Source organism: Xenopus laevis, chromosome 2S (assembly GCF_017654675.1).
Source record: "Xenopus laevis strain J_2021 chromosome 2S, Xenopus_laevis_v10.1, whole genome shotgun sequence".
Taxonomy (NCBI): domain Eukaryota; kingdom Metazoa; phylum Chordata; class Amphibia; order Anura; family Pipidae; genus Xenopus; species Xenopus laevis.
Genome location: NC_054374.1, coordinates 79,787,952 through 79,809,076, shown reverse-complemented (window position 1 = coordinate 79,809,076; position 21,125 = coordinate 79,787,952). Strand labels below are relative to the sequence as shown.

At 36.9% G+C, this 21,125-nt stretch overlaps 1 protein-coding gene across 2 annotated transcripts in view; it reads left to right on the top strand.

The window, feature by feature from the left end:
- LOC108709590 (CUB and sushi domain-containing protein 2) overlaps nt 1–21,125 on the top strand; it is a 599,445-nt gene that overhangs the window by 408,752 nt on the left and 169,568 nt on the right. The window contains exons 11-13 of one of the 2 annotated variants that reach the window (XM_041584029.1): nt 2,034–2,137; nt 7,842–7,954; nt 16,807–16,989. The exons of the other annotated variant lie outside the window; for it this stretch is intronic. Of the exons in view, the coding sequence (XP_041439963.1) occupies nt 2,034–2,137; nt 7,842–7,954; nt 16,807–16,989 (400 nt within the window). The remainder of the gene's footprint in view (nt 1–2,033; nt 2,138–7,841; nt 7,955–16,806; nt 16,990–21,125) is intronic. 2 annotated transcript variants of the gene reach the window in all.

The window sequence follows — 21,125 nt, the reverse complement described above, 5'->3', positions numbered from 1 at the left end:
GCAATGTCCCTGAAGATCTGATTTCTGCCGAACTGACGCTAGCATTGGCCACTTCGCCCTGTGAATCTGCCCCTATGCCTTTTCTTCAATGTCCCTTTCTCATTGTTTTTTTTATAATTGATCTCTTTCTTAAAAAGCCATTTATCGTTCTTCCCCCATTTCTTCTTTTTTTTTGGCTACTTTTCCCCATATTCTTACTTGCCATTTATCACTGATCTTCCCCTCCCCATTTCTTCTTTTTTTGTCTACTTTTCCCTATACACCTCATCTGTTGTCTTAATCCCTGCTCCTCTTTCACATCCTCTCCTCGTGTCTATTCTCTCCTCTCCAAATGCACAATTCACCTCTTGTATCACACATAATAAGACCCAGACTGGCAATTGTCAGAGAGACTGCTGTAAGATACCATAGACAGTCCCTTTTGGGGGAGTCTGAACTGCATACAGCACTGGTTCACTTTAACCCTAACAAAGAGTAGAACAGAAAATAAGAATGCAGAAGTAGCACATATTATGAAAAATGCTCATTGATACTTTCAATAAAAAAAAATGACCTGTTGGTATCTATTGGGTTTGCATAAGAGAGATGGTATTGTGACTAGTAAATACAAAGCATGCCCATAGCATGAATAAAAGTTATATGATCCATTTTCATAAAGCAACTCTAACCTATCTGGCTTCTGTACAATATAGAGACCTGAAGGTTTAGAACCTTTCACATTTCATTGCTTCCCGTGGGATGTTCAGGTAAAGGTGGTTGTTATTTTACACTGTACTTAAGGCTTTAAGCGTGAGATAGGGATTAAAAAAAAGGCTACAATTGCCAACATTAGTAAATGAACTTTCTTCTTAGTTTAGTTACCACAGTATTTGTAAAACAAAATAGACATAGTTTTGTCATTGTTATTTAAGGGTTTCTAAAACTGGAAGACAATGAAGGGCATAACTTAAGCCGACTGCCAAAATTTAATTTAAAAAAATATATAATTTCAGAAATAGAAATCTGTACTAAGGTAATAAAAATAATTTTAGCTTTAAACTGTGGGAGGCATAATACCTCAGAAATTGCAAAAGTGGCGTGTTACTTATTTTCAACTACAAATGAATTATACTATGAAGGATACTATTCATTTGAGGACTAAGGAGAAAGTAAAGTAGCAATGTCCAAGTTCTAACCCTCATAGAACTACAATCTATGTACTGAATACAAATAATAAATAAATTGAGATAACTTATAGACCAAATCAGATGGGCAAAGAAAAGGGAACGAATAACAAGCTTCGACAAACTTTTGAACTTGTATTGTTTCTTAGCAAGGACTATAGAAAACATATTGTACACACAATTTTTTATTGCAGTGACTATACCGGACTAAATAACCCTTTGAGGATTATGGAGAAAGAATTAACTGAGCTAAGCAAGGTGCAAATTCTCACATAAAATATACTCAGATAATTACTGCTTAAAAATATACACATTACCTAAAAAAGTACATTATCACTACCAAAGTTTTAAAAACAATGCTTTGATTATTTTGCCATTTCATTTTTAAAGGCTAGTTTATGAAACTGTAACAAATACATCTGCAAAAACACTTTCATTTGTCAGTTATGTCTTCTTGTACCAAGACCCCAACATTCTTGCTATGTTTTTCTTCAATTAACTGTTTGGGATGTTTGAGGTCATCTCATATTTCTCCCTCCATTTGGGAATATCAAAAAATAAGAATTAAACTTTTTATTACCATTTAAATGTATCAGCAATAGAGGTCAAAGAAGTTTGTGTTGAAAATGGTAACAGATCTGTGTGTGCCAGTTTATTAACTGTGCCCTGCAAGAAAACATTTTTATGAGCCATAAAGGCTTATTTAGTATTTAGTGGACTTAATAATTGTGATAATGGTAATAATAATGGTACCAACTGCTATGAATGGCACTATTCTAAAGTTTATTTTTGAATTGACCCAACCCCTGTTTATTGGTCGCTATTGGTCATGCAGTCTTTCCTAGGTGTGTACACTCTTTATTCCCACAGGTCATCAAGCTAACATTTGAAGAGTTTGAGTTAGAGAGAGGCTACGACACTCTAACGGTGGGAGATGGTGGGAAGGTCGGGGACCAGAAGTCTGTTCTCTATGTGTAAGTGTTGAACAAAGTGTTGTGGCTGCTATTGTCTATGATAGCATCTTGATGCCAATACCAGGAAGTTTCTCACAGGGCCCTTTGCATTGGTTAATGTTTAAAAAGGTATCTTATACCTGTACCTTTGTCACGAAATAGTTAGAACAACAGAAACAATGTTCACATACTCAGGGTCAGACTGGGAGGCCCGGGGCCCACCGCCGACCCCCGCCCCCCTACTAAAACCTGTCGGCCCAGCCGTTCGGCGCGCATGCCCAACAGCGCCGTTCGGCGCGCATGCCCAACAGTGCCGTTCGGCGCGCATGCGCAACAACAACGCCGTTCGGCGCACATGCGCAGCAACGCCGTTTGGCGCGCATGTGCAGGCGGCGCTGCGCATCGCCGGAAACAAAAAAAAATTTAGCGATTGGAAATATCGGGAGAAGGGTTCTGGCCCGGCGGGGGCCCACAAGGGTCGGGGCCCACCGGGTTTTTTCCCGGTATCCCGCCGGGCCAGTCCGACACTGCACATACTAACTATCTCATGCTATTCTGTGGTTATGAATTAGCATAAATAAAATATTTTACTATTCCTTTTTTTTTTTAAATTTAAATAGTGATTTTAATTTACTTAATATATCTAGTTTTGTAATGTGCAAAAAGCAGATGTTCTAAAGAAATAAGAAAAATGTATATACTGTCCCTTTCTTAGAGGTCCAAAATGATGCATTAGGGGCCATTTTAAATCCAGACATTCCAACTACAACAAATCCCCGACATTTCATATAATATAAAACTCTGCTGATGATTGCATTATATTATTATTGTTGTTATAGTGGGAGATGCCATCATTATGGCTGTCCAATAAATTTTACATTGACAATGTATCTAGCAGAAGGCAGCCCCTGAGGCTGTATTACTAGTAGATCACACCTTGGAAACCCAGATTCTCTCTAAAAGTCTCTGAACACTCTTTATGTTTCCTTCATTTTCCAAAAAGTCTATTTCCTTGTAAGTTACCAAGTACTTTTAAACATATTCATTTAACTTTTCTTTATTAGCTCTTAATAAAATCCTCTGCAAGAATCAGTATTAAGTGCTCTAAAAGTATCTTCAAGTAAAATTGTGCAAATAAATTAGAATAACTTTTAGACCAAATCTTCAACCAACTTTTGCATTAGCAAAGATTATCTGAAGCCTATTGTACACACAATTGTTTATCTAGCAGTTACTTTACATCCTGATCTTTACTGTGTTGGTATAACAATCACTATTTATGGGCCCAAAAATGGATGAACTTAACCCATGTAGGTGGCCAGCTGGGCAGGTAAACAGAGTAAATCATTGCAATACCCTTAACTCTACTCCAGTTTAATATATGGGTCACCAACAATATATGACTTCTATGTGTCTATGAATATATGTATTCTTAATTTCCTTGGAAATTAAAGTCCTTGGAGCAAAGTGCTAGGGGCCCATTTACTAAGGGTCGAATTTCGAAGTTATAAAACTTCGATAGTCAAAGTATTTTTTTGATCGAAAAATTAAATCATTCAAATTGATCATTTCGAATGATTTTACAAAAAAATACTTTGACTACTCAAAACTTAGCCAAAGTTTATAGGAGGTCCCCCATAGGCTAAACAGCAAATCGGCAGGTTTAAGGTGGCAAAGTGTAGAAGTCAAAGTTTTTTAAAGAGACGGTACTTCGATTTTCAATTCGAGACAAATTTTGGCCTATTCGATGGTCGAAGTTCCCAAAAATTACTTCGACCCTTAGTAAATGGGCACCCTAATGTCCGTGGATCAAATCTCCATATTGGACAGCCTAAAAGCAAACACCTGACTGACATCTATTTTTCTGTTTACACAAACATAGTTTTGAGGGCTTATTTGTTCGCAACAAGGGCTTCGTCATATGGCCTTTACTGTGTATTATTTAATGATTTTTTTATACAGTATTGGCTATCATTTTAAGCCCACTTATTAGGTCCAGCTGTTATTTAGGGTCCCTCTTAGTTCATAACATGGATATCTATATAGGAAAACAATTGTTTATCAGGTTTAGTCATAGTTTCAAAAATATCTATTGGGGTATAAGTTTTTACCCCAAACATCAAACTGACCAATGGTCACTCAGGTGCATATATATTAAGTGTGAAAACAGAACTTGCCACACTACACCAGAGTAAAATTCACTTTGTTTATTTTATGCCACACAATAATGGAGTGCTCTGACCTTGCGTGATGAGTCCCTTAGGACCAGGTGCTTGAACAGTGTTAAATCCACCCTGCCACTGGTCCCAAATTCAATGTAATAGTCCAATACACTGCAGCACACTGTAGAATAAATGATTGTTTAGAAAAGTGAATTTATTGACTTATAATTTTGAACAGACAACTAAATGGCAACGTTTCGGGCCTCGCAGGACCCTTTATCAAGCCCTGTTTATTTGTTTTATGGGCTTATTTTGCAACTTTCACTTACTGATAATTATGCCCATAAAACCCCACAGAAATAAATAAAGAACAGTGAAAGATTGCAAACAGACCTTCACTCGAAGAAGTTCTCTATCTGACATTTAGCCTGAGTCCTCCCAAGCAATAGAAACATGAAGAACTTGTTAACACTGGTGTTTTATTCAGAACCTAAAATTAAATAATATATGAGTGTATCATTTATTTGTAAAGCGCTGTTAAGGAGCTGCAGCGCTGTACAATGCATAAAAGTACAATATATATAAAGGTATACACAGGGAAGACAAATCACATAATACATATACACAAATTTCATATCAGGACAAAGAGCTTAAAGGAATTGTTCAGTATAAAAATTAGGCAAATAGGCAGTGCAAAATAAAAAATGTTTCTAATATAGTTAGTTAGGCAAAAATGTAATGTATAAATGCTGGAGTGACTGGGTGTCTTACATAATTGCCAGAACACTACTTCCTGCTTTGCAGCTCTCTTGCTTTCCGCTGATTGGTTACCAGTCAGTAACCAATCAGTGACTTGATGGGGGGCCACAAGGGTCATAACTGTTGCTTTTGAATCTGAGCTGCATGCTAAGGATCAATTGCAAATTAACTGAACAATACCACTGTGGAGTGGCTCAGGTTTGTCCTGTGCCATCAGGTAAGCGTCACACGTGGAGTGTAACACCAACAAAGGGGTGTCGAAAGGATTACATAACTATATTAGAAACATTTTTTTATTTTGCACAGCCTATCTATTTACCCAGTTTTTATTTTTACATTGAACTGTTCCTTTAAAGGGCATGTAAAGGCAAATAAATTAAAATCCCATCTTTTCTTTCTTTAATGGAAAAGAATCCTATCACCAATATAGTTTAATTAAAAAATGTGTACTGTTTTTATATGAAACCTGACTGTATGCAGTGAAATTCTCCCTTCATATACTGTTGTGGATAGGAATTGTCAGACGGTCCCTAAATGCTCTGCAGGGAAACAATCATACTTATGAACAGCAGGGGGAGCCCCCGCCTTACTTCCCAGCCATGCAGAACTCAGCTTTTTTTTTATCCCTGTAGAGCAGTCAGCGACTGTGCAGAGATTTGTATTGGATTTTATTTTTGCCTTTACATCCCCTTTACTGTTTCTCCAGCTGCAGGGACAAAGATCATGGAGCTAGATTTAAATAGATAAACTGGGATTCTATTTAGAGGATTATTTTGCTGCAGCCACTGGTTATGCAGATTTGGAGAATGTTTGTATTAAACAATACAATAACTATAAAATCCACATTAGATTACATAACAACACAGGACCCAATCTAGTCTGCATATTCTGATTATTAATCAGTCTTGCTCTATCTGCTTCTGGCAGATATTATTTGACTTGTACTGTTTTGATCATTTATGACTATCCCTAATCAGCCCAGACCACACTGAGCATGTGCACAGTCTTGGTCTTGCAAAGATGTTTAACAAAGTTACAAGATGGTGACCCCCTGTGGCCAACTTTGAAAGCATAAATCCTTTGTTTGATTAGGCTTGCGGTGCAGTAAGTTTATGTTTAGTATACAAAATACAGCATTTCTAGCCTTATTCTATTTTAGACTTTCATTCCCCTTTAAGTGCTATGTGGTAATAGACATAGTGGTATATTTATGAAAGATTGAAGTTAGAGATCGCCACAGTCCACTAGCGTGAAATACCGCCTCTCCCCATTCATTTCTATAGGATTTTTAAAGGCATTTTTATCAAAAGGTGAACTTTCACTTTCACCCTTTGATAAATATGCCTTTAAAAATTCCATAGAAATGAATGAAGAAAGGTATAGCGGTATGTTGTGATCTCTAACTTCACTCTTTGATAAATATACCCCATAGTGGAAAGGAGGTCCCTGCCCCGTAGAGCATACAGTCTAAATGTATTAAAGGAATACATCACCAGAAATGTAAATTTGCTCTCCCAAATTTGGTTACCATTACAGCTGGAGAAGCACTGAATTTTGATGTTACATTACACTAATTTTGTTTGGGTAAGTTGTTAACAACATGGCACATTTTAAACTTGATAATTGACCTAAACAGGTTTTATTAAAAATAGATAGTTGCTAAATAAATGTTATATTTTAGTCCTTAAAAATTTTAAATTTAATAAATTGATGTCAAGGTTGAAACATAGTTTAATGTGTAATTGTTGGTCCTGAAAATTCAATATAAATGTGCTGTTAACTACAATAGTAAAATGAGATGTGTGACAAAAAATAGTCATGGGAATTCTTATTTATTGATTAGGTGGAGGCAGAATATTAGTCACCTGTACCTGAAATATGTTTCCCAGGACAAGCAAAAAATAAAAATAATAATAAAATCAATCAAAGCATGGCATATGAAACTGTAATGATGTGGTTTAATATATCTTATATATATTGCAGAGGAGACCATTCCCTACTGTATAAAAAAGATGATGTGTGGAGGTACACTGTATTGAGAGGAATTCACCATTAAACTATTTTCTATTTGTATGTTATATTAAAGGTTTTTTTCATTTCACTTGGTTTCAGATAGCTCACCAGACTTTTTTTCAATCACTTTTTATTTTCTATTTGTGACAATTTTTTCTTATATTGAAGTTTAAATTTCATTTTTCCTTTCTAAAGCAACTCGGGGGGGGGGGGCTCCGGCTTGTAAACTGTTTTAAATGTATACATAATTTAATATATTTCTTATCCTTGATCCTGTTGAGCCTGAGTTTCATTAGGCAACTGTAATACAATAGTGATTGATACAATAGTTGCTAACATACCACAGATGCTGCTGAGAAATGTATCAGCTAATGTAGCAAATTGTAACTGTTCAGAATCTGCACCTGGATTACTGAGCTGCCAGTCAAACACCAGAGGCACAAACTTTAATTCTGGGGAAAAAATAAAACAACTGAAAATAATTTTTTATTTCTGGTGAATAATCTGAAAACAACTGAACTGAAAAAAAGGAATACATATCAGAACAAAATTTCCTGCCCCATTAACATCCTTGGAGAACTAGAGCTTTTTTTAGTAGATAGAAGATTTCCTTGGTAGAGCATAGTTTCTTAGGCTGGCCAGGGATATAGGCAAATTATAGCCCTGCAAATATTGATAATCTACATCTTGTCATACTGTATGTTAATTTGTCGAACTTGGACATTTGGCCAAACCTGTATTAAACTTAGCTAACATTTTATTTTTTTGCTTCCCAACAAATGTTATCGCAGTCTGACAGGGTCCAGTGTTCCTGACCTTATAGTCAGCTCCAATCACCAGATGTGGCTGCTCTTCAAGTCTGATGCTTCTGGCAGTAACCTAGGCTTCAAGGCTTCCTATGGAGGTAAGAAAATATCTTTCAGATGCATGTTATCAATGGGAATGACTGGCCCTCTAGAAAAAGCAAGCACTTAATTAGGCATCATTTACCCATTAACATCAATTTAACATCAAGCTTATCCTTAGTCATTACCAAGTCAGTAGATAACTGTAGTGTTTACTAGACTTCTATGGCCACCTGTGAAGAAAATATCTCTGACCAAGACTCTGCATTGTTTTTGCCATTGTCCACATTTGCTTTTTATAGTCTTTATTTTAGATGATGCCATGTGGACGTTATTGTCTTAAAGAGAAAAAGTGTTTCCCTAATTTCTGAAAAGTTGTTAACTTCTGATGTTTGGGATATACTGTATAACCAAGTCCACTCAGTGGCATATTCTCAGTCTGGTCAATTTCAAATCTCAATTGAAGCCAGAGGCGGAGCACCGGTCTCTACTTGGCTGGCATTAGCAATAACTTCCCAGTATCACATGCAACTGATTAGCTGCCTGGAACAACAAATTATGATCTGTGGGGGCACATTTACTAGGGGTTGAATATCGAGGGTTAATTAACCCTCTATATTCGACCATCGAAGTAAAAGCCTTCGACTTCGAATACCGAAGTCGATGGATTTTCCGCAAATACTTTGATCGAAGGATCGAAGGAAAAATCGTTAGATCGAACGATTAAATCCTTCGAAGATTCGAAGGATTTTAATCCATCAATCGAACGATTTTCCTTCGATCAAGAAAAGGTTAGAAAGCTTATGGGGAAGGTCCCCATAGGCTAACATTATAGCTCGGTAGGTTTAAAGTGCCGAAGTAGGTAGTCTAAGTTTTTTTTAAAGAGACAGCACTTCGACTATCGATTGGTCGAATAGTCGAACGATTTTTAGTTCGAAACATTCGATTGAAAGTCAAAGTCGTAGTCAAAGGTCGAAGTAGCCATTCGATGGTCGAAGTACCCAAAAAAACCTTCGAAATTCAATTTTTTTTTACTTCGAATCCTTGACTCAAGCTCAGTAAATGTGCCCCTAAGTCAGTGATCCCCAACCAGTAGCTCGTGAGCAACATGTTGCTCCCCAACCCCTTGGATGTTGCTCTCAGTGGCTCAAAGCAGGTGCTTATTTTTGAATTCCAGGCTTGGAGGCAATTTTTGGCTGCATAAAAACCAGGTGTTCAACCAAACAGAGGCTCCTGTAGGCTACCAGTCCACATAGGCGCTACTAATAGTCAATCACAACCCTTATTTGGCACTTCCCAGGAACATTTTTCATGCTTGTGTTGCTCCCCAACTAATTTTACATCTGAATGTTGCTCACGGGTGGAAAAAGGTTGGGGACCCCTGCCCTAAGTGTTCACAGGACACTGTCAAAAGTATTAAGTATTCATTTTGGGGGTATAGTTTTCCTTTAAAGAGACAGGGACCTAGTAACTAGGATACAGGTAGCTTTCATTTTCTGTAGTTTAAATATTAATTTTTATTGGCCTGAGAAATGCTTAATCCTTTCAGGAATTGTATCTTAATTTATTTAAAAAAAAAATCATTTAGTCCAGTCAGGATTAATACTGCTCTCGCTTAACTCTATTTCTGTCTTGGAACGTGCAAAGGCAACCCTAATTGGTCCAGCTTTGGTGGCTGTCTGCATTGCTTAGGTTGTATTAGATGTTTTTTTTTGTAGTTTGAGTTACTAATCTCCTATAACCAGATTGTAGGGAGGGGGTGAACCAGTGGCATTTCCCAGGCTTAGAATTTAATTCCTCAGATGTTCTTTTAATCTTGGATATAAAACAAATATAAAAGATGCTGATAATTAGGGTCTGTCTCTTATTTCATGGCATGTCAGGAAATGGACTTTCTTTCTCTCTGCTTTATTCAAAAGCGGGGAGACATTTCTTCTTTATCCCCTTATAATTTGTGTCTTGTCTCTCTTGTACAAAATGGGAGAATGTTAACTTCTGATCAACATTTATTATGACAAGCAGTAGCAGATGGAATCTTGCAAGTTTAAAAAGGAGATGAAAAAAATGTAAAAGATTACCCAGAAATACGGTAAAATAGTAATTATTTGAAGCCCAGCCTAGAAATACAGCAAACATCTGTCATCTGGCAATTTGCAATATGGGAAGATGAAGAGTTATGACTGCTTGACATAACAAATGTTTTTTTTAAAGGTGAACTCTGGCTTACATAACACAGAAACCCTTAATATACCCATCACCGTTACCTGTTTCTTTAAAAAGTATGAATAAATGCCATTTACTCTGCTGCAATCCAGCTGTTTAACAGTTCTTCTCTTTCTGCATCATTTGAAATCCTGGCAGGGAAGAAGGGACTAAAACACTAATTTTACAAATTGTAGCAACTTCTCCACGGCTTACAGACAGTATGCAGGAACTAACATAACCCCAATGCATTCAACTATGATGTTCCGTTCTTTATTGTAATCACATGTGCAGGGAATTGTGGGGTTTGGAGAATGCAGGCTAAGGACTGCTGGCTGTTGATACAAAGTAACAGTAGTCAGCCAGCTCAGTAAAGTAGTCAGAGAGATCAGCAGAAGACAAGGTGGCTAGGCTTAGGTGACTGTCAGAAACCATTAAAAATCATAAAAAGTCTGCATATTTTTTTAATTGATGTATATTGCAAAGTTGCTTGAAATTATATTTACTTTTCAAAAAGCTAAAGGTATGTTTTTGTGGAGTTCCCCTTTAAGAATGCTTGGGTTGCCAATGGTGAGTGTAAGTAGAAATGTAGGCTGAAGCAGGTCTAGGAAGTTTATAATTATGAGGGTATTGCAACAACGAGTTTCTCTTTAAAGGTGACACCCAATGAAAAAATAACATTTTTGAAACCACTAATAATCCTATTTACTCTACACATCCTAGCAAGGGGTGCTCTGAGCCTGAATGCCTAACCTGCCTAATGGATGTTTGCTGAATATTTAAAGGGCAGTTCTGGCTAATGCGTTCTCACCACTCCTCCGCTCCCCAGGATTGCAATTTCGCCCTGCTGACGGCTGGTGTTGAACTCTGCTAACAGAGCAGTTTAATGGAGTGCAAACTAATGCACAGGGTGAATATAATGCAGACTCTGTGCTATAAACTCATTTCATGCCAGAGAGGATAGAGCTGGATGTGGGTCTATTTGCTTGAGTTAACATGCAGGATTTGCATTTAGGATAACCTATGGTAAAAATCCCATGATCTATTCATTCTACCTAGTCCCCAACTGCTGTACAAACATCAGATTATTTTAATACTTTCCTTTTTAAATCCAGTACTGTTAATATTATTATTAACTAAAATACCAAAATATCCCACAGTGTTGTAGAGTTCAAAATATATATTATTTTCTTCTCTTATTTTTCTCCTAGGAAAACCTAGACATACATTTTCCAGTTATAGGCAGAAGCAACAATTGGTCACTTTATGCATTGTACACTATTGTGTGAAGAAAAATTGCCAGAAATAGCACCTGGGGAAAGAATAGCTTCTAATTGCAGCACCACCTTGTGAACATTGTGACAAATGGCCAAGTTGGGGTGGAATGGGAAAATGCAATCAAGAAACTGCAATTGAAATCTGAAAATATTACCTCTTTAGTTAATATTATTTGAACATATAATATGCCTATATATTTAGTCTTTGGGGGTCTACCGTCTGTACACCTAGTTTAGCTGGTGTCAGTACAGCATCTACTTGGCTTGCCTTCCAGTGGAAATGATAATAACACTCCTTGCATCAAATGTTTATTCAAGAGGCTGCAAAATATATCACATAGCACTTTTATATCACATATGGAAAACAGTTTTCTTATGACAGAATAAGAGAAGGTCAAGTGTATAAAATTTGATCTATACTTACTTAAAAACACAGGTTGAAATTAGTATTATAAATAGTGTGAAAGTCTTTGGTATTGTATTGCAGGAGAGGGAGCAGTGTTAAGAGGGGACGTGGTTTATAGTGTATACTACATTTTTCCAGTTAAAAAACTGGCTTCTTCCAATTTAATACTGAACTAATGTGCAAAAAGCCGCCTCTTGTAAATTTAAGAGCCGAATTTCCGGGTTTTAACCCGGAAATTCCGCTCCGCTAGTGCAGAGAATGCCATTGCACTCAATGAACTAGCTCTACTGCCCCCATTTGACCCGCTCCGACGCTGATTTTTTTAACGCGGAGCGGGAGAGGCGGCATCTGGGCAGCAGCCCCAGAATCGGCACTGTATATAGATATACATTTGTATATATATATATATATATATATATATATATATATATATATATATATATATATATATATATATATAAACAAAGCCATGTGGAGCCGGCACTCTCGATAAGATGCAATAAGTTGCCTGGGTGCACGATCAACAAACATCTCCTTACAATCGCAAAAAGGGGATAAGCACTACTCAGGTCTTAATAATTAAACAGAATGTATTTAGTAAAATAGCAGCAGATTGATGTTTCAGCTGACTCCTCAGCCTTTCTCACTTTTTATATATAATCCCACCGATGACAGCACGCCAAAATAGCAGCTTGAAACAAAAAAAGTCCAATTAAGTGGAGGTTTATTGGTGAACCAACGTTTCGATTCCATACAGGAATCTTCGTCAGGGAGACGAAGATTCCTGTACGGAATCCAAATGACACTGTTATTAATGTGCTTTTTATTCTCTTGGTTTGCAGCAGGATGCTAAATCTTTGTGTGAATATGCAGTATACTCTATTTGCCCAGGAGCAGTAACCTCTAGCAACCAATAAGACATTTGTTTTTAAACAGATGACCAGTAAATGAAACCTGCTGATTGATTGCTATGGGTTTCTGCTCCTGGGCAAACGTAGTACCTTTTATTACATAACCTCCGTTGAATCCCAAGAGACTTGCTAGCACCTAGTTTATTATTTGTGGAAGGCATCAGGAATGGTATCTCTTTATCAGGGCATCGTTTTCTAGGGCATCATGCTACAGACTGTTTTCATCTAATTTGCCAACAAGGGGGCAATTTAATATATGTCACGTTGTTTGCACAAAGTCTAGTAACCCATAACAACTTATGATTTGCTGAATAAATTTCACAGTTCAGGGACCAATGGCAACTACTACTATGACACTATTAGGACTGGGTCTCGACCCAGAGTTATAATGCATGGGGTTTTGATTAAATCAAAGGGATCTGGTAAGAGAGCAGATGCATGTGCTTCATTAACTTGTATTTGGGTCAAATTAATTTTTAACTGAAAGTGTAGTTTAAAGCTTTTTTTGTTTTATGCTACAACCCATTTAATTTTTATACCAGTTAAATTGTGCTAGAAAACATGACATTCTTATTATGACTACTCGTTTCAAATGCCAATCGTTATTTTCTTATAATAAAACCACCTTTGCATTTACCCATTGTTCTAAAAGAAGGTATCATATTCCGTGAAGGAAATGCCAATTCTTCATATATGTGAGAGACAACTCTGCTTGTTATACATTACTTCCTCTCCCCAGAGGTTTCACAGATTTTTTGGATTGGTCCTACCAGCAGAATTTAAAAGGTTAATATACAGGCTTGTCCAATCTGTAGCCCCCAGCTGCTGCTGAATTATGAATGTTGGGGGATTGTAATATCAGGAACAGCTGGAGGGCTGCAAGTCGGACTGCCTTGCAGCACTGGAAAATTCATACACAGATATTTAGTGAATAATTCATGATGCTTACCAGTAGTTAGTTTGAAGACCTAATACAATAGTCAGATGATTTCTATATATGAGATTGGGAAGTATAAAAGAGTTGATGGATTTTGTCATTTCTGAGCATTTCATCCTCCAAGCTATATGAAAAGCATTGGCATTTTCTCACCTCTGGAATTATCCACCTTCCAGGAAATTTCACCCAGAAACAGGTGTTTAACTCCATCTCCTCTGAACATTTTGCATTTAGCAATGAGATAAAAAGGACACATCTGTAATTGAAATAGTATTCCCCTGCCTATTAAAATGCTAATTTCTCAGCAAAAATTTCGAACCTATTGCAATTTTCCCATCATCCGACCAATATTTTAGTATAGCCTGTTTATTTTTCAGTAATCTTCCAAATACAATTATAATGTCCCCCATGTTAGTGCAAATTAAGTCAGATAACGGGATTGACAATTCTAATATGTTTATGGACACTTTACTATCCAGCAATTTCTTATACTAATGTCTGCTATGAAACCAGAGTCCTGATTTGTTTGAGGACTCCAAATTACATTATTTTCCCCTTTCTGGGATGTACCAGTAGATGTAATATGTTAATGTTTAATCTGTAAAAATGAAAATGCTTTGTACAGTATATCTTTTATATAAGATATTTCAGTCCACTTGAAGTATGCTTATTAGTGAATGGGACCCTTACCTATCCAGATAATCAGTAAATCTCTGGTTTTATCCATATTTAATCAGCCGAAAGAGAAAACTAGACCTTAGGCTTTTCATTTGGTTTTGGGGTCAGTGCAATTTGTCCTTCCATATTCAAGGACTGATTTGATAATATTCCACTAAACATAAAAAAAAATCCCATATAGGTTTAGATTAATAGAATGCCACAATTCTGGCACAATTATATTTAATATCTAGTATCATCTAGCCCACCAGAGCTTGCAATTTCTTGCTTAATACTTTGGGTGCACGGGTAGCAGGCTGCCTAAAGCTGACAACATATGTTCTATCCAAGCAAATAGCTTCTTATAAGATGGTACTCTCCATTTTAAGTAGCCTTGCACCAGTTTCACCATTTCAGGCATACCTGAGGAGGGCACACAGGGTTTAAAATGCACTTAAAATCCCATTACTTTAAACAAAAATAAAGTGTATAATGTAATGTATTTCTCAGAAAACACTATAGGGGTCACTTATTGATGCAACCTTAGTGCCCATTTGAAAGCACTTGGGCCCAGGGGCACAGCTATCCAAAATAACTTGATTAAGAAAATGGCTTGAAGTTCAGAGCACAGTCCTGATGAACACAAGACAGTCCTGTCCTTATGGCCTGCTATAGAGCATGTAGTACAGAGCTCCTTTTCTCTTTGCTCTTAAATATTTGCTAGTTCAGACAAATTTTGTGCAAAAATGTCATTTTGTATCAATAAATTACTAAAATAAATCAATAAGTGAAAAAATTGTCTGATTTGGCTATGGCTATTTGGTAGAATTTAAAACAAAATATTTCAATATATGAGGGTCCCTACTGCTGGTTCTTTTATAACTGTAAAAAGGACCTTTGCACTCAACCCATTATCAATATAAGACATTAGGACATTTGGGTGAATGGAATAGAAGTCCCAAAGAGCAAACAGTTAGCACAAATAAGAATAAAAAGTCTAATTTCGCAATGTAATAAACTTTTCCTTAAACTGTTATTACATTGCGATTTTTTATTGCGCAATTCAAATTTTAATTGCGCATTGTCCACTTTGAAGAAGTGATTGAAGGTCTCGTAATCTTTTGGAGCAAACGTAACAACTTTTTCAGTAAGAAGTTTTATTACATTCACTGCGCACTGGTGCTAACTATAAAATTCACAAATATTCTTCCACTGTCGGAAGTGGTCGCTATAAAGTTTCTGGGTTTGCAAAGCTATATTAAATTCGCACAAAGGCAAATTTGTTTGCACAGAGGCATAACTTTTCATATTGCTAATATTTTTTTTGTTACCGACTTTTATTACATTCCCCCTATTGTGCCTTAAGCTACCAAAAATGCCTCCCTAAAACAGGGATTGTTTGACCATATATTGTAAGATATTTAAGCTGGCCAACTACATCAAAGTCATCCCTGGAATGGCCAGTCCTACACTCAACGTTTATATGATTCATTAAGAATTCTTCTGCTTCATTATACATTTTACACATTTTTTACACGTTTTACCTGCAACTTATTTGCTTTCAAGGTTAAAACTCCCAAACAGGGTTGCCCTTAATTGGGCACCAGTGGGATCACCTGACTATAGCTAGAAAGGGTGGGTGCTACAATATGGAGCTGGCTACTGATCCTGTATAGATTATAAATGATTGTGCTCACCAATAATTGTGAAAACATTTAGTGGGGGTGCAATGAGTTTGTAACCACAAAATATTTATAGACAAATACAAGAGGTCCTCTGCACTCAACCTATTGTGATTATCATCACTCTACATGTTTATGCCTGTAAATTTTATTTATTGAGGCTTTATATAATTGAAAAATTCTCAGTCATCCAGGTTATGCTTTACTGTATCTGTAGAAAAAAAGTCAAATCAACTGGACTTGCTGTGTTTTTCAAGTTTCAAGTCCACAACTTATGAAAAAAAATTGGTTACATGGCCTCATGTACAGACAGCAGGCACAAGTTCCACCTGCCATATTGCAGGCTTTATGTACAGGGTTACCATGTATACACCAGTAGTCTGCTATATATTTTCTGTGAGTTCCACTGAATGAGCAGTAAAGCGTATGAATTGTGTGTGAGCACTTGAGTCCAGGGCCTCGGTACTTATGTGCAATAACCCCTTCTCTATAGTCCCATATTATTTTTTGGCTAGGCAAGCCATAACATTCTTAGCTACTGTCATTGCGGTTAATGAAATACTGTTAATTTTAGTTCCACTGCAATAGGCACCTAATAGTTTGACTATATTGTACTTGATAAATGAATTAGGGTACCACAGACCATTAAAACTTTGCACATAAATTAAATCCCAAGAGTGCTCCATGTTCTATATGCTATATGTGGGCTCTTAGGAAGAGTTATCATATGTAATTCTCAATGAACACACTAGGTAAAATTGACCTATTATCTGATACCACGTCCCTTTTATTTAAACTAAGTCTTATTTTGCCATGTTTTGCTGTGTTTTGTCTTCCAGAAATAGACCAGGGCAGCTGTGGGGACCCAGGAGTACCAGTATTTGGAATAAGAGAAGGCTCCAGATTCCGGCATGGAGACACTCTACTATTCCGGTGCCAGCCAGCTTTCGAGCTGGTAGGACAACCCTCAATCACCTGCCAAAAGAACAGCCAGTGGTCTGCCAGGAAACCTGGCTGTGTGTGTAAGTGCCTTAGGAGCCTGTGCACATGTAAATATATATATATATATATATATATATATATATATATATATATATATATATATATATATATATATATATATATATATATATATATATATGTGTGTGTATATATATATATATATGGAAAACCAGCTAGGAATGGGTGCAGCCACCCATTCTCTTACCCCATTCTTCCCTCCAAAGCTATAAGGATTCAGAGTGCTATGCAAATGAAAATACTAATCGCATGCTAATAACATTCATATTTCATTTTCAGCAGTAATTTAAGCAGCTCGACGAGTGAGAGGTGCAGCTGGAGTTACTCCCTCTCTAGGAGAACCTTATTTTTTATCATGAAATATTCATGTTTTAATTTAGAGGAAGAGAATTTCAGCAATCAGGCAGTTTTTTTTAATGTACCTTGTGCCGTGTTGTTAGTTGAATTAACTGTCTCAGTATTGACAAGGCTCTGCACATAATTTCTCCTGCTGTGCCACAGCCTGCTTTGTGTTTTAAGGGAGGCCCCCTGCATAGTGCCTCGAGGAATTTAGTTGTACAGATGCAAAACAAGGATGCATAATGAAACAAGGAAAGATTTCCTGACTCTTTAAAATATCAGACAAAGATATAAATCTCATTCTGGTAAGAGTTATGTTATTGTACCAGGTGTGGCAAGAAAAGATAGCACTGTGTATTGTGATCCAAATTGCAATTTACAAATGTACAGTGCCAATCTCTACTATGCGTAGACAGGTAGGATTTTGATGTAAACAACAGCTGAACAACCACAGGTTGCTTATCTCTGATGTAGACCCAACAATAGTAATAGCTGTGACACCGGCGATACACGGATTAGTATACTTAGTAACACTGGATTGTGAAAGATGTTACAGCATGTAACTAACCAATAGCTACTATGTATAACCAAAGTCTTACAAAGGAATATCATTGAAACCTTTCAAATATGGCCGAATGCCAGACAGCAAAGCAAGCTATTATGTTTTCTATGGTGGTACCATGTTGCAGGTACAGATGATAGAATCGCTTGTTATTAACATTTTATTAAAGGGGCTTGCTGTTTTTGCAAATAATGCCTGCAGGAGGCCAAAAACAATATTCTATCATGCACGAGTCAGCAAATTTTTTATTTGTGACAGGGTTCATTTGGCACAGCTAGCAGCACATAGGGCCATTTGTATCTGTGTGGTGAAGCAAGGTGCAGGGACATAATTTACCGCATGTTATACCAAATCCATTCTCCCACAAACCTTCCTATGTAACATTACTAGAAGCGGAATATCTAGAATTTACTAGGACCCACATCTTAATAATTTAGGGCCCCTCTAAATTTTTGCAATTCGACATCTTATAAACATGTGTTAACTAAACTTAGCTGCCAGTAAGCGCTCCACTGCCCCCCCCCATCCACCATCATTTGCTGATAGTGATGGGCGAATCTGTCCCGTATCACCTCGCTGAGAATTTCGCGAAACTCTGAAAAAAATTGCAAAACGCATTGAAGACAATGGGCGTCAAGATTATTTTGACACGTGACAATTTCGTCATGAGCAACAATTTTTATGCACGCAACACTATTATCCAAATGCATTGAAGTCAATGGGTGTCCAAATAATTATACCATACGTCACTTTTTATGCGGGCAACTATTTTTACATGCGTGATTCTTTTATCCAAATGCATTTAAGTCAATTGGCTTCCGGATAATTTTGACATGCAACAATTTTGACAATCGACAATTTTTTTTGTAGCAGCGAATTTTTCAACTGCGAATCCATGCCTGCCAAATAAATTTACCCATCACTATTTGCAGGTTTTGCATCCCAATAGTTACACCCTTGAATACAGATCCCTGGAATTATTTTTTGTTAATGATGTAGACTTTATTTCATGAGCTTAAATGTTAAATGATTGTCTGCCCACAGTTATATTGATTAACAGGAATTTTTCTTCCAAATAATGAAATTCAAAAAACTGAGGCTATATGATGTACACCTTCTAGCATTGTCAGATGGTTGCTGCTGTTGTGGGGGTTGTACTGTAATTTTTAACAGTTAATTGGTAATAGGTCTGACAAATATGTTGAAAAACAACATGACTCTGGCCAGTCCATTACCTGCACTGCATTATCTTTATTATATGCACTTTAAAATTAGCTACAATTGTCTGTAATGTGTGTGTGAGCTGGTGTGTTTGTGTGTGATGGAACTATTACTGGAAAAATGTGAAATTATTTTCTGACATTGTGTAATGCCTTGGAATAAAGCAGTGACTCAGATGCACATGAACAAGCTCTGAGGTACATAATGAAACAGGAGAGATTTAGAGCAAGCAATACTGCATTCTTATGAATACCCATAGATGCAGTGCAGTGTCTCCCACATACTGTAAAGAGATTCGTATGCTGTCACTAAACATTTTCTTACCTTCTCACTCTTCAGACGAAAAGTTTTAACACACATCTAGACATAATTTATTTTTACACACGAGATTGCTACATTACTTGGAAAGGGAGAGGCGGAGATGACAAATAATAGAGAGGCAGAGAAATAATACAAGGAACTGAGTAGGAAGTGGTGGTATTGCAAGGTGTCTTGAAGAAAGTGGTGAAGGTATATAAGTTTACTATATAATAGATGTCAGTGGATCCAGCCCTTTTCACATTTTTTTAATAATATTCTTGCCTCCGTACCTAGTGAATATACAGTATAATGATTAATGTGAATAGTATCTTTAGCTTTGTCACGATATAGTATATGTTATAAAGCAGATGCCAATGCATGAATTCACCCACACATTATATGCTACTTCATGTTACTTACAAAATTGTAACTCTGGGATTATTACCAAAGATTTCCTGGAATTAATGCAGATTTACAAATATAGGTGCTATTTTCCACAAGTACCAAAAACAACCAGCAATTAGTTTTACATACTACTGTCTACAAGTAGTAAAATCAATGCAAATACCTTCATTTAATAACTGTAATAAGAGCAATATTTGTATATAAATCAGATTCTCTTTAAGCAACTGTAAAGAATGTTGCACCTTTTCACTCTTTAGCACAAATCCTAGTCTTTTATGAACAGATCTTTAGTTAGTAGGTAGCTTATAAAAGCAGAGCAGGACCCTCATTATTGAGTGGAACAGAGTAAGAAAGACATTATTAATTAATTAGAACTAGGATTGACAATTATACTGTTGGCCACAGTCAACGGTTCCATGCTTTATTATTATCTAAACCAGTCATCATTCATAATACTATGGTAGAAGAGTGGGCAGGTGTGGTTAAAGACCGAAAGTCTTAAAAGACTATTAAAGGGATACTGTCATGGGTTATTTTCAAAACACAGCAGTTAATAGCACTGCTCCAAAAGAATTCTGCACTGAAATCCATATTTCAAAAGCGCAAACTGATTTTTTTATATTTAATTTTGACATCTGACATTGGGCTAGACAAGACATTGTCTATTTTGAACCCAATTTAACTATGTATATATCCCAGTAGCATGTGCCTTGTGCTCTGATAAACTTCCGTCACTCTTTACTGCTGCACTGCAAATTGGAAGTAGAGCACCCCTCCCTCCCCCCAGCAGCCTAACAACAGAACAATGGGAAGATAACAGATACAGGGTCGGACTGGGCCAGCGGGACACTGGGAAAAAATCCTGTGGGCCCTGCAGGCCCAGATCCGCACCCAGATCCTCGATTTGCCGGCTCCTTCCTGCCACAAATGCTGGGAAAACACAGTGCGCACTTGCTCGCCGGCATGGTAGGGGGGCCGGGGAGTTCCAGAGGGGGGGGGGTCCTGGACAGGAGCACCAGTGGGCCCCGGGCACCCAGTCCGACCCTGACCAGATAACAGCTTCCTGGTAGATATAAGATCAGCTTTCAACAGTAAAAATCCATATCCCACTGCGACTCCTTCAGTTACATTGAATAGCAGAAACAATAGCCTGCCAGGAAGCATTTCCATAGTGCAGCACTATCTGAAATGAAATATTTTTGGTGGGTAAAATTCAGTTTTTTGTTTATAGGTTTGGTATTCATGCATGTCATATGTCCCTTGTTGATCACCTTGTTTACTTTGTCCGTTTGGTTTAATTACCTATAGAAC